Genomic DNA, 12,511 nt, shown 5'->3' on the forward strand with positions numbered 1-12,511 from the left:
TAATTTTTTTCATTTGTAATATTTTTTCTGTTTAGGTGATGCAATTTCATTCTGTATTTTTGCTAGAGGATTCCGAACTTAGAGAACTGCTACCATTACTCTTTCAGGAAAGAGTTTTCCTAATTTAGAAATAAACTACATGCCAAATTTTCAAATTTATTTTCCACCAGGTTCCTTCATGCCACTAAATAAGATTTGCAAGATGTGAGACTGAGAATGAGCAAATAAATTTTTAGTCTGATCAGTGATTTTTGGTTTTGTAATGGCAGAAAAGAAAATGTATCATAAAACCAGCACCATAGTATTTCTTCACAAACTAAACAGTGCTTGCTTACTTGTGTTTTATTTAGGAAAAAAAAAAAAAACTCTAAAACTGTGTGTTATAGCACCATCTGGCGACTTGTGCTCTAAAAATGTCCCCTTCTATTACTGCACTCCGAAGACACAGGCATCAGCTAATTAAGTGTAAAAAAAAAAAATTCTTAGTGTTTTTAATTCTTTTAATAATAAAGATTGTGGTCTGTGTTTATTCCTGTCAGTTTACAAAGCTTGTAGCTACTTAGTTCAATGACAACTTTATGTAGCACAGACCAAGATGGATCATACTGAAAAAATAAACATCCAAATATGGCATAACTCCACACTGAACAAAGCTAGTATCAGTCTTTGTAATGTGTTATTAATTCAGAGAAATAAATTACAGCTTGGTTGCTAAAAGGCTTTGTTTGTGCAGTGCCCTAGAAATTTTTCAATGATAAGAAATGGCAGCCAATGTACCAAAGAGACTGAATTAGTTCTCAAAATCATAAGGTCTAATCCTAGGTCTAATCCATGTACAAACCTGTGTCTTGATCTACTCAATAAGACAAACTATAAAGGTAATTCAATAAAACAAGCTGTAAAGGTAATTAACATCGCAGTTCTGTGATACAAATCATCACAGTTTTGTTGGAGAAAATTTTTCAGTTAATCCTAACTGCCCTCCCTTATTATTTTCACCTTGTAAAACCCTCTGAAGAGGTGCTTCCTGCCTCCACAATCAAACCAAGCATGCGCTGGTCTGTGTCATTGCAGTGGTATGGTTAGCAATGACATGCCTGCCATTATGGTACATCATTTGCTAATCACGTTGCACCAAGAGGATTCAGAAAGCTAAGAGAAATCATATTTGGAATATAAAGTAGAGAGTCTTTTTTTTTTTTCTTCATACTGATTCATCTTCTTCACATCTAGTGTTTGGGATTGTGTAGCATAGAAATCTACCTTTAAGACTTATGTTAAATTTGCTTGGCAATGTAAAAATGGATTGGAACCAGACACAAAGCATTTTGTGGAAAACATGGAGAAGGTTCTCAAACATACTAATCAAGTGTCCAGTAGCATATTGGTGGGCAATACAACTTAGGCTGTACTTAGATGAATATGTCATTGTAGACGTAATCCTTAACCTCCAAACCATGGTTACTGCACATAATATTAATCAGATCTTGCAAGAGAGATGCCTGAGTCAGCTTTTCCTCGTTTCTTACTCAAAATAAAGAGAAGGTTATAAAGCATGTTGCTAAAAATTTGAGTGCTTTTTCAAGGACATTGTCTTAAATTCTCATAGGGTTTTTCTGCCATCTTTTGGATTAGTATTTTTATTACTAACAGCCACATTAAATTTTTTAAAGAATGATAAAATTCATGCATAACTTTTACAATATGAGATGGTGCTACAATCAGACTAAAAATTAAAGAAAAATACATTTTTGCATGTAACTATTTAGTGAAGTCCTAATTACTGTTTGTTGTTTGTTCTGTTGTCAATTTGTAAAGTTCATTCCTTTAAACACAAGTGAAGGTATAGACTTGTCTTTGAACAGAAACCAAACAATGTAGAGTTAATTCTCTACTGCTATCATCAAAGTTATTTCTAACAGCAGATAGACTTTCTTATACTTAAAACCTCAGTAGTACAGCCACAGGATGAATAAAACCTAACACAACACAGCTTTGGGAAAGATTTAGGAAAACGTTGTTTCACAACCATTGTTAACATAACATTGTTTAACTTTGATCTAATTTACATATTTATTTATTAATTACATATAAGAAATGTGACCCCAAAGTGAATAAGATACCGTATACTGTTTGTTTAACAAAGCTTCATTCATTTTTGTAATATTAAATTGCCAATTTATTAAATTTTATGCATGCATATCAAACACTGCTAAAATCAAAATACTTAATTTTACAAAATGATCTGCTGTTTGAAAGTTTTTTTAATTCTCCTTAGCTAAAACATTCCAATCCTAATAAGCTGATACACCACAAGATTTATTACCATGACCATCAACTAGCAAAAAACAAATTCTGTCCATACCGAAGTTAGAACATCCTTGCTTTCCATTTTAGTAGTTACCTTCTAGGCCTCTGCCTTTCAAACCAAAATGCTTTCTTATTTTCAACATTTTATCACAAGAATGAAATATTAATAACTGTTTTTTTCTTTCTCAGGAGTCACAGTCCAAGTCCTTTCCACAGTCCCTGTAATGTTCAGCTACTGGGTAGGTTCCTACTAGCATATTTTGTAATTTATATGTTACAATTTTTTTGAAAAATAAAATGCAACCTCCTGTAAATTAGGTGATTGAAACAGGCACTAGAGCACTGAAGTAAATGGGGAATTGTTCTGCTGAGAAAAACAAAAGAAAAAATAGTCCAGAAATTGGAAGAGCCAGCAGGGTGTCCTGGCAAAGCTCCACTCTGGAGTACACACAGTAATTAAGAATAACCCAGCAACAGAATTTTTGCTGGGGATCTTATCGGGGGGTAGCTGGAAACATGGAGGGAGCATTTACTTAGCACAAGTCCCTGGTTAGCAGGAAGGTGTGTATGGACTGATTCCATGAAAGTTAGGCATCAATCAGTATCCTCTCACGAACTGAAAAATCAAAGATATTTTGGTGACTTCAGTCCACTTTCTTTTAAAGGTAGCATGGGAGGAGCACTCATTGACCTAGAATCCTTTGAAACTTAAAATTCAGTCGCAAATTAAAGTTAAGTTTCGTGCATAGCTTGATCCTGAATGCATCAAAGAAGTTAAAATAGTCAGAGAAGATAAATCATAGCGATATGATGTTCTCAATACATTCTTAATTTGACTGTTTAGCTATGTGTAGAAGTGGCATGTAAACAGACACGCTACATAAAAGTCATTGTGTTAAGCCCGTGTATAAGTGGTGCCACTGAATTTCAGAATTTCTTATTGCATGACATATCTTTAAAATTTCACTCTGATATTTATGGGAATTTTTCTCTCTAGGAATATATTAGGGGGAAAACAGGTAACTAATTGGGTGCATATTGCAGTTCCTTCACTAGATATTGCAGTTCCCTTACTTGAATCATAACTTATCCTTTTCTAAATGTTAGAGAGCTTTGCTCAAGTTTTCTCTGTAAAATTCTCATGCTCCATCATCCCACATCTATAATATTTCTCTCTTCAACTCCAATATTCATTGCTGTGTTTGAAAATGGTTTGCTCAGGTTTTTGCAATTGGATAAACAAAAACAAAGGACTGGTTTACACAATAGACCAGATACTTTAGTGCATCAGCAACCTGGACCTTCTTACATTCTTCCTGAGCACTAAAGGCAACCACAGTTGATATAATGTTTGAGACAAGAAGGAGAACTTTACCCAGAGGATTTAAAACAAGGCAAAATTTAGCCCTACTGATTTCCGGCCATTCAGAACTGTAAATTTCAAATTCAAACACTGTCTCTGAATTGTTTGCAGTGACATTTATCCAATATCTTCCAAAGGTGATAACATTTGAGAACTATATTTTAATGTACTATTCTGCTTAATATCTCATCAGGCCAAACCTCAGGATACTTTAGATCTATCCCAGATATTAAATAATGACTTAGCTGCTACAGTAAAAAAGTACCCCAAGAGGTTTATTGGCTTGGGTACGTTACCTTTGCAAGCTCCAGACCTGGCTGTGAAGGAAATGCATCGGTGCGTGAATGAACTTGGCTTTCCTGGAGTACAAATAGGATCTCATGTCAACAATTGGGACTTGAATGCACCAGAACTGTATGATATTTATGCTGTGAGTAAATGTTTCTTTCTTTATTTGATGGAATTCTGTGACTTGGAATTTTGTCTAAAAATATCTTGGGATGTGTTCAATCATCAGCTAAATTTATAGATACATTAAAACAACTGACCTTCCTATTCTGCTTAGTGTAAGAGGAGGAGCATTTACAGAAGACTGTCGGTAATTTTCTTTACTGACTGGGAAATCTAGCTACTAAGAATATTCATTTAAAATTTCACAACCTTTCTTAAATAAAGAGTGCGCCTCAACTATTCTTTATTTGTGGATTCATTTATCGAGCCTGCTTAAACCTGTGAAATAACACTGAGGTCTGATCATTCTGTTAGTGCTTGATACCAGGTTTCTTATTCACCCGAGTGAAATCAGCTCAATCCCACTTTCACACCATGCAGTTACCTCTGACTAATCAACAGTGGTCAGAGAGCTTCAGCTTTAATTATACATGATAATTGATCATATGATGTAATGACAAGAATATGATATAAAGCATCCTGAAACATACTTCATAATAATGATTAATGAAATCTTTTTATGATGTGAATTCTTACCGCAGAGTTGCCTTCTTGGTTTGTGAAGAGAAGTGCAGTATGAAGTAAAGCATATCTGCACTGTTTGCCTTTGGGTTCAAGTTACTATATCCAATCCTATTGAGATAACTGATAAACTCTCTGAGATTTTCAGAGATTTCAAAGTGAGATACGTATAGAGCCAAAGTATCCTATATGCAAATGGGACCAAAAATTCCAAACTGGAATATAATATTCTTAATATTATAATATATAATATAATATTTGGTTATAAAATGAGCTTATAGATCATATTTCTTAAATAGTCTGAGGTCCATTTAGGGATGGCCATTTTTCCAACTTACAGAGTTTCATCAATGTACATTCTTTATCTGTTTCACAGGTTATTATATCTTTAAATTGATCCATAGAGGTTGTTTTTCAAAATTCTCTATTTATTCAATAATGCTATTAGCACAGCATCTGGACTATTTGTTTTTGTGGTCACAAGCATTCTGCTATCAATTTCTGCTCTTGGAGTTGCACACACTCTCAGACTTGCAGAATGGTTGAGGTTGGAAGGGATGTCTGGAAGTAATCTGGTCCAGGGCCCCTGCACTAGCAGGGCCACCTACAGCAGTTTGCTCAGGACCACGTCCAGGCAGATGTTGAAGACCTCCAAGGAGGGAGATTCCACAACCTCTCTGGGCAACTTCTGCCAGTGCTCCGTCACCTGCACAGTGCAGGAGTGCCTCCTGATGTTTAGATGTGTTCCATTTGGTGCCCCCTGTCTCTTGTCCTGGCACTGGGCATCACTGTAAAGAGCTTGGCTCCATCGTTTTTGTACGTTCCCTTCAGGTATTTATATGCATTGGTAAGATCCCCTTGAGCCTCCTCTCCTCTGGGCTGAATACTCCCAACTCTCTCAGCCTTTCTTCATGGGAGAGCTGATCCAGTCCTCTAGGGACTCTTCACTAACTTTCTGCAGTAACTCCATATTTCCCCTGTACTGGGATCTCTCTAAGGTACTGTATGTTCTTCAGCTTATGTTTAGCACGTGTAGGAAGAAACCTCTATCATTTTTAGAAATGTTCCCGGATAATAAAGATTGTGAAATTAAGCCATATTTGATACTGAAATTTATCAATCTGCCAAGCCAGTTAGTGAATTGCTATTTTCAATTTGCAAATGTATATGACAATTACTCCGTACAATCCAAAAGTTGCAGCTTTATTTATGTATGTGTGGGTAAATAAACCAAAATTCTTCAAATGTGTGATAGTCTCCTTAGCAACAAGAGGAGGTTCAGAAATACAACTGACAACATGAACCTGTTAAATCCCAGTTAAGGATATGAATGACTCTGATGAGTGTATACTTAAAATTAAGCACATAGTTAAGCACATAGCACATAGCATTAAGCACATAGTCACAGTTGGGATCAGCATCCTATATTGTTTCTCTGCTTTCCTTTCCAGAGGTATGAGTAATTGGAAAAATTAATGTATCTGAGTGGACATGGGTTCTTTCTTGATCGGAATGCAGCTAGATTTCTATCTCAGGGTGGATTAGGAACAGTTTTAACATTTTTTAAGACAAGCAGAGGGCCAAAACAGACAAATGTAGTGCAACAGCTATAAAAACTCCTGAATGAAGCAGGAACAATTCTATAAAACCATCCTGACATGGTTCTATAAAACATTCTGAGAAGTAATCCTTATATGTGAAATGAAACCAAAAGAATCCTAATTTGAACTGAATTTTATACTGCGGGACGACTGACGTAAACACAGATAAAGTGGTTTTGTACCACATTAATGTGAGGAACATTTGGCTTACAAGAAAGATATTATCATCAGTGTTTCCAATCCTGTAGTCTCAAAAAGAACTTTGAGTCTGACTGAGGACTTTAGGATACGTACCAGAGGACTAAATAAAACTAACTATTGCTTATAGTTCTTACTTATAATTCTGGGCCTGTTTATATTACTAGTCCTAATATTTTATCCAATTTTGTAGGAAACCTTTAAAGCATGGCTAAAAACTAAGATGCATTTTGGTAGGATTAAGGCAAGATTTAGATGTTTTGTATTTGCTGCAGGCTGCTGAACAATTAAATTGCTGTCTTTTTGTACATCCCTGGGACATGCAACTAGATGGAAGGATGTCCAAGTACTGGTTTCCATGGCTGATAGGTAAGTGTATGTTTACTTTGCTTAGTTTTTGTTTACAAACTGTCACTGGGTTAAGTAAAAAGAGTAAGCAAAACCAAACACTGTTTCCTAGAATTTCTTTGAACTATTTCCTAGTAATAGGTTGATTGGAGAGGAAATACTGAATCTAAGTTCACATCAACTATAGCTGAAACAACATGTACTTCAGAAGCTCCCCAGAGATGGAGGGAATTCATCTAGTTTCTGTTTTTTTCCCCATCCACTAGGTAAATGAGTATGATACTGAATAGCCGAAAGTGGGCTTTATTGCTCCTTAGAAATGGAAATGTTTAAGACTGATTCCACCCTCACTCCTTTTTGTGGTTTTTTTTTTTTTTTTTTCATTTTTCATTGATTTGCTCTGCCTCCAGTAGAGGTGTTCTGAACAGTATATGCAATATGCATATAATACATGTTTTGCAAAACACACTTGAAAATCATAGTGTCCCAATCAACAGTGCGTTATTTTAGAAAAATATCAGTTAGTCTTAATCAGAGCAGGCTCTACAACACAGACTTAAAAAGAGATTAAAATTGCTACATTTACCTAACAAAGCATAATAATCTAAAAGATTTTCCAAATAATTTTAGAAGGCTTTGCATCTGGGAGTATTGAACAAACATGAATTAAAGACACCCTTTTGTGTTGGATAGGTATTGTTTCCCCCAAAAAGAGGGGAACTCCGACAGTTCCTGATTTCTAAGCTGGATATCTAAAGTTATGTACATAAATGACATGATATTCTAAATATAATAGGTGTGCTCAGAAGCAGAGGGTTGATGTAGGAACCTAATCTGCTGTTAGATTCCTAACACTGGGCATCCAAGCTACTCAATGGCAAAGAGAGATATCAGTTATTTCTAAACTGTAGGAATTGGCACCATGTCATAACTAAACCCCAATTCCATGTTGGAATATGCACCAACGTATCTGCTCCACTTTCCACACAAAGGAAACCCAGAAGCACAGGTGAGAAGAGAACATAGCAGGTTCCAGACTTGCCGTTGAGCTAGGGTAGCTGTGGAGCTAAGCATGTACTATGCCGTTCAGGACATGACCAGTTCACCAGCCAGCTGTCCTTGTGGCGCAGGATAAAAAGTGGGTTTAGAATTCAGAAGATCCTAGCTTCTAGTCCCGTGTCCTCGTTTCAATTAATTAGCATGGAGGGCTATGTTCCTCCAACAGGGAAAATGCATAACCTTTGGCAGCTGTTCTGTAATTCATTTTTTCAGTAGGCCCGAGGCTTATTGAAGAAAATGAAGATAACATCTAAAATTCAAGGTTTGGCCATATATGATGAAGCTTTTTTTTGTTCTTAGGCATGCCAACAGAAACAACCATGGCAATTTGCTCCATGATTATGGGAGGAATTTTTGAAAAATTTCCTAAGCTGAAAGTTTGCTTTGCACACGGAGGTAAGTAATATAATTGTTTTTTAGTAGGGCATGGTACAATTGTATTTTCTGGTATACCAGCTAATGGGGTTACCACTGTAAGCCTGCCACCTGCTGAGTACTCTTGGCCCAGTGAGGATGTCTGCCACATGGGTTGCTCATACTAATGTTCTCTAGCATGTTTCACTCAGTGTTTGAACTGCTATAGGTAGCCTTTAAGGAAATTGAGGAGTGAGGGGAGACAGGAGTCAGTTTATGGGCTTAGGGAAAGGGAGGAGTAGGGAGCAGTAGGAACTTGGGCATTAACTGTCGTGAAAACGGGGGAAACTGTGAAAACTGTGGGGAAAACAGAGAAAGAAAGTAATGAAGGGGAAGGAATAAAAAAATTGCCAGTGCAGTGCATTTTCATTCTAAATAGTTAACAATAAAACTTATTTATCTCTTTGTTGATAATGTCGCCTTTTCCCTCCTTTGTATTTTCAATTTCTGTTGCTAAAAATTTGTCCTTGTAGGTGGAGCTTTTCCGTACACAGTGGGGCGAATCTCCCATGGATTCAACGTGCGCCCTGATTTGTGTGCAGTGGATAATAAGGTGGATCCAAGAAAATACCTTGGTTCATTTTACACAGACTCTCTTGTCCATGATAGAGGTGCACTAAGGCTTCTAACAAGTGTAATAGGAGAGGTGAGTTTTAATGCTTCCAGAAGTAGGTAAGTCATTCTGGAATTATTTCTATGAAACAGCAAAAGGAGAGAAAAGGAAGAAAGCAGGAAAAAGACAGCATATTCACCCAGTGAAATCAGAACCTGAGCTATTATAAACTGACATGCTTCTGCAGTGTTGATAATGTTCCTTACTACAGCAGGGAGTTCTTGAAGTGCTGGTTTTAATCCAGGAAATCATCCACTGTGAACCCTAGTTCACAGAGGCTAGTTCCTTACATAAGGTTAGCCAGGATTTAGGACTGAGGGAATGGCAAGACCATCAGGGAAGGGATGGATATTAGGAAAAGGTTCTTCCCTGTGAGGATGGTAAGACACTGAAACGGACTCTTCAGGGAAGTGGTCATGGCACCCAGCCTCACGGAGTTTAAGAACCATTTGGACAACGCTCTCAGACATCAGGTCTGATTTTTGGGTGGTCCTGTGTGGAGCTGGGAGTTGGACTTGATGATCCTTGTGGGTTCCTTCTGACTCAGGATATTCTGTGATTCTAGGATGGGAGTGCAAGCAAAGGGGGACTGCTTCATTTGGAGCTTTCCTTTCAAATGCCTTAAGTGCGTACTTCTTCAAGTGCGTACCTGGAGAAATCAAATAGTATTTCCGCTTGGCAAGTTGTAGGCATTAAAAAGTCAGTAATAAAGATGATTTTTGTGGGCATCCTGGATAGCACATTAAACATCATGGCATGCAAAAATATTTTAAATGTTAGAGTAGAAAGTAAAGAAATCTTTGTACTTTAGCAGCCTGTTTAAATCACATACAGTGTGTGTCAGAAAAATCCAAGACCATTCAAATAATTCCCTCTTATTAATTCAAATGATTCCTTCTTATTATTAGATGCTCAGGAAGGAGGGGAGGACAGCATAACTCTTGCCAACTTCTAATGGATAGCTACAAATCAACAAGAGGCTTGTATTTGTGTCCTGATCTCTTGAACTCACCAGATAACAAATACAGAAATGCAAACTGTTGACATTGGCTTTCTTGTGTCGACAACTGTATTCATCTTCCTGTATATTAGTTTCTGGGCTCACTTAGTACTTTCTCAGTTATGAGGCTGTTGTCACCAGGGCCTCTTGTATGACCAAAGTTCAGAAAATCAGCTAAGTCAGATGTTTTCATTCCTTCTAGAGAAAAGTTACTGTTGATTTCCCATTTTCATCTGTAACAGTTTGAATGGGTTGCTGCAATAAGTCTGTACAAAAACTGATACAGAAATGACTTGCCTAGGCCAACCAAAAATAATAAAGTAGAATAAACTATTTCTTTTCCTTATCTTGGTACTGTGTACCCAGATCACATCCGTTTGAAATCCATGGGTTTTCAGTCTGTGCTGCACAGGAAATTTTGTATCTTTGAGATTGGACTCAGCTTCCCTACAGTACTTTTATTTTTTAGGAAAACTGTATTTGAAGATTCACGAAAAATTCAACAGTGACAGCACATACACAACTTGAAACAATGCTGTCACAAGTTTTTGTTAAGTATGTATACACAATGTATTTATATATGTATACAATACCGCTACAGCTATAAGAACAGGAGGGATAGTATTTCTCTCTTAAATCCATCATGAATCAAAAATAGATTTGTAGGAGAAGCCCCATAAAATGTGCAAAGAAACTGCCATGAAGCTTTAGTTCCATTATCAGCAAGAAAGATAAAGCCCAGTTTGATTTACCTGTCAAAAGATCTGCTAATGAGCTCTTAGTATTGGCAAGTTCTTATAACGTCAGTGGGTATTAACTCAGGTGGCATTTGCCAAGTTCTTTCCAGACATATTAGAGCATTTTTTTGGCAATGTTAGTCCTCCTGAGCACTGATGGAGAGATCTGTGTCAGGGATGAAGTTTTAGGCACCAAACTGGTTATTAACAAAATTCTAGGGCTCCAGCCCAATATTGATTTCTGTTAATTTCTGTTACCAACCTTTAAATTGTAAATATATCATGGTCAACAGTCCAGGACTTTTTATGATGTATTATTACCTTTTGAATGTAACTGTAATTTACAGTATCCGATGGTATTAAGTAACTTTGAGAAAAGATTTTAAAATGTTACTATATGTGATGCGCACTTCAATTTTATAAGATACCCAAAAGCTCATAGAATAACAGTTTGGCACTTGCCTTCTGTTATCTCATTTTCCAAGAAGTCTCCCCACATCCAGGCCATGTTTGTCGTAAGTATGTTCTCATTCTACATAGAGGTATAGTATAGCAGGGATGAGTCTAGCTCTTGAATTTTAAATTGCCATGTATAGGTGGTCAGATTCCTTTGTTGTTGTTGTTATTATTATTTATTATTATTGCCAAGGAGACGAGGCCACTCGCTTGTTTTGTTGTTTGTATTTTTAAATGTTGGTAGACATATTTTGCCATCATTTGAAAGACCTTGGTAAACTGGAAGCTGTGGGATTCAGCATAGCTGAAACCCACACATTCTTTTTTCTGGTCTGATACTGTTTTTAAGTTAAACTATCGAATTCAAGAGCAAAGCAGGAAAGAAAGTACAACAGGATGCTTAATACATTACTGAAGAACTTAACTTTTTTTTTTTTTTAACATGCATAGAATTCAAGTCTCAGAGCAGTTCTGCTTTAGAGTAGCAAGTTAGCTTTGCACCTCAAGGCTGCTCTGAGCTATGGCAATTGTGGGAAAGCTGCTGTCTGTGCATCATGCTTAAACTAACTTCCATACCTTTCCTGCTAAGAAGCAACACATAGCCTATGGCCCTTAATCATTATGCCTTCAAAAATAACACTTAGTTGTCTGAGGAGAGAGAGATTGTGGAGTGCGATTGGCTACTCTAAAAGTTACTCGGCGTTGTTAAAAATCATGTGCAGTAGCCTCTCTGGTGTCTCTTACTTTGCCAACAAATTTCTGAAATTAAGTTTCTTGATGCAATACATTAGCTCAGTGTAGTACATGGGATGTTGGTGTCTTTAATTCTCCTCTGCCTGTTTGAGCTCAGCAATATGACATGGGGTGGAAAGGTCTGGAAGAGGTTACTGGCTGAAGAGAATGGAATAGGGCTTCTGCAACTGGTTCTATTCTTTAAATTCAATCTGAGAAACTGGCTTTGCTGTCTTTTGTTTTCTATCTGATGGGAGGTAAGTCATCCTCTTCCCACTTTATTGTTCTGCTTATGACATATCAGTGTTGTCATTTAAGTATCTATCTGTACTTGTACTTGGCTTTTAATGAACACAGTTGTGAAGTCCAGACAATAATAAATGTCCCTGATGATAACAGCAGTAGAATCTTTCCCAGCATAAAAACAGTGCCAGAAACAAGGAATTATTGAAGGAAAAGGAAAGATTTAAAAATCCAAATAAAAATTCTGCTGCATACAGTCATTTTATATGAAGTCTGTTTTTGCAGGTATACATGTTACCTTTGCATTCTTGTTTTCAACAGCCTCACTGATCCTTTGCCTCTTAATCATATTCTTATCTTTGCGATAAGATGGCACTTTCCTTAGAACAACAGAAAACCCTCTTCTTCCTCCATTGAAGCTTTTTAGTTGTTGTGCCTGTTATTCTTTCTATAAATATAAACAGT

At 36.7% G+C, this 12,511-nt stretch overlaps 1 protein-coding gene across 9 annotated transcripts in view; it reads left to right on the forward strand.

Annotated features, from left to right (window-relative positions):
• ACMSD (aminocarboxymuconate semialdehyde decarboxylase) overlaps positions 1 to 12,511 on the forward strand; it is a 48,458-nt gene that overhangs the window by 29,163 nt on the left and 6,784 nt on the right. For all 9 annotated transcript variants that reach the window (XM_080600768.1, XM_080600765.1, XM_080600766.1 and 6 more), the window contains 5 exons: positions 2,500 to 2,549; positions 3,867 to 4,103; positions 6,720 to 6,813; positions 8,152 to 8,247; positions 8,739 to 8,911. In XM_080600768.1, coding sequence (XP_080456894.1) covers positions 2,500 to 2,549; positions 3,867 to 4,103; positions 6,720 to 6,813; positions 8,152 to 8,247; positions 8,739 to 8,911 — 650 coding nt within the window. The remainder of the gene's footprint in view (positions 1 to 2,499; positions 2,550 to 3,866; positions 4,104 to 6,719; positions 6,814 to 8,151; positions 8,248 to 8,738; positions 8,912 to 12,511) is intronic.

Source organism: Anser brachyrhynchus, assembly GCF_964034855.1.
Source record: "Anser brachyrhynchus genome assembly, chromosome: 7".
NCBI classification, from domain to species: Eukaryota; Metazoa; Chordata; class Aves; order Anseriformes; family Anatidae; genus Anser; species Anser brachyrhynchus.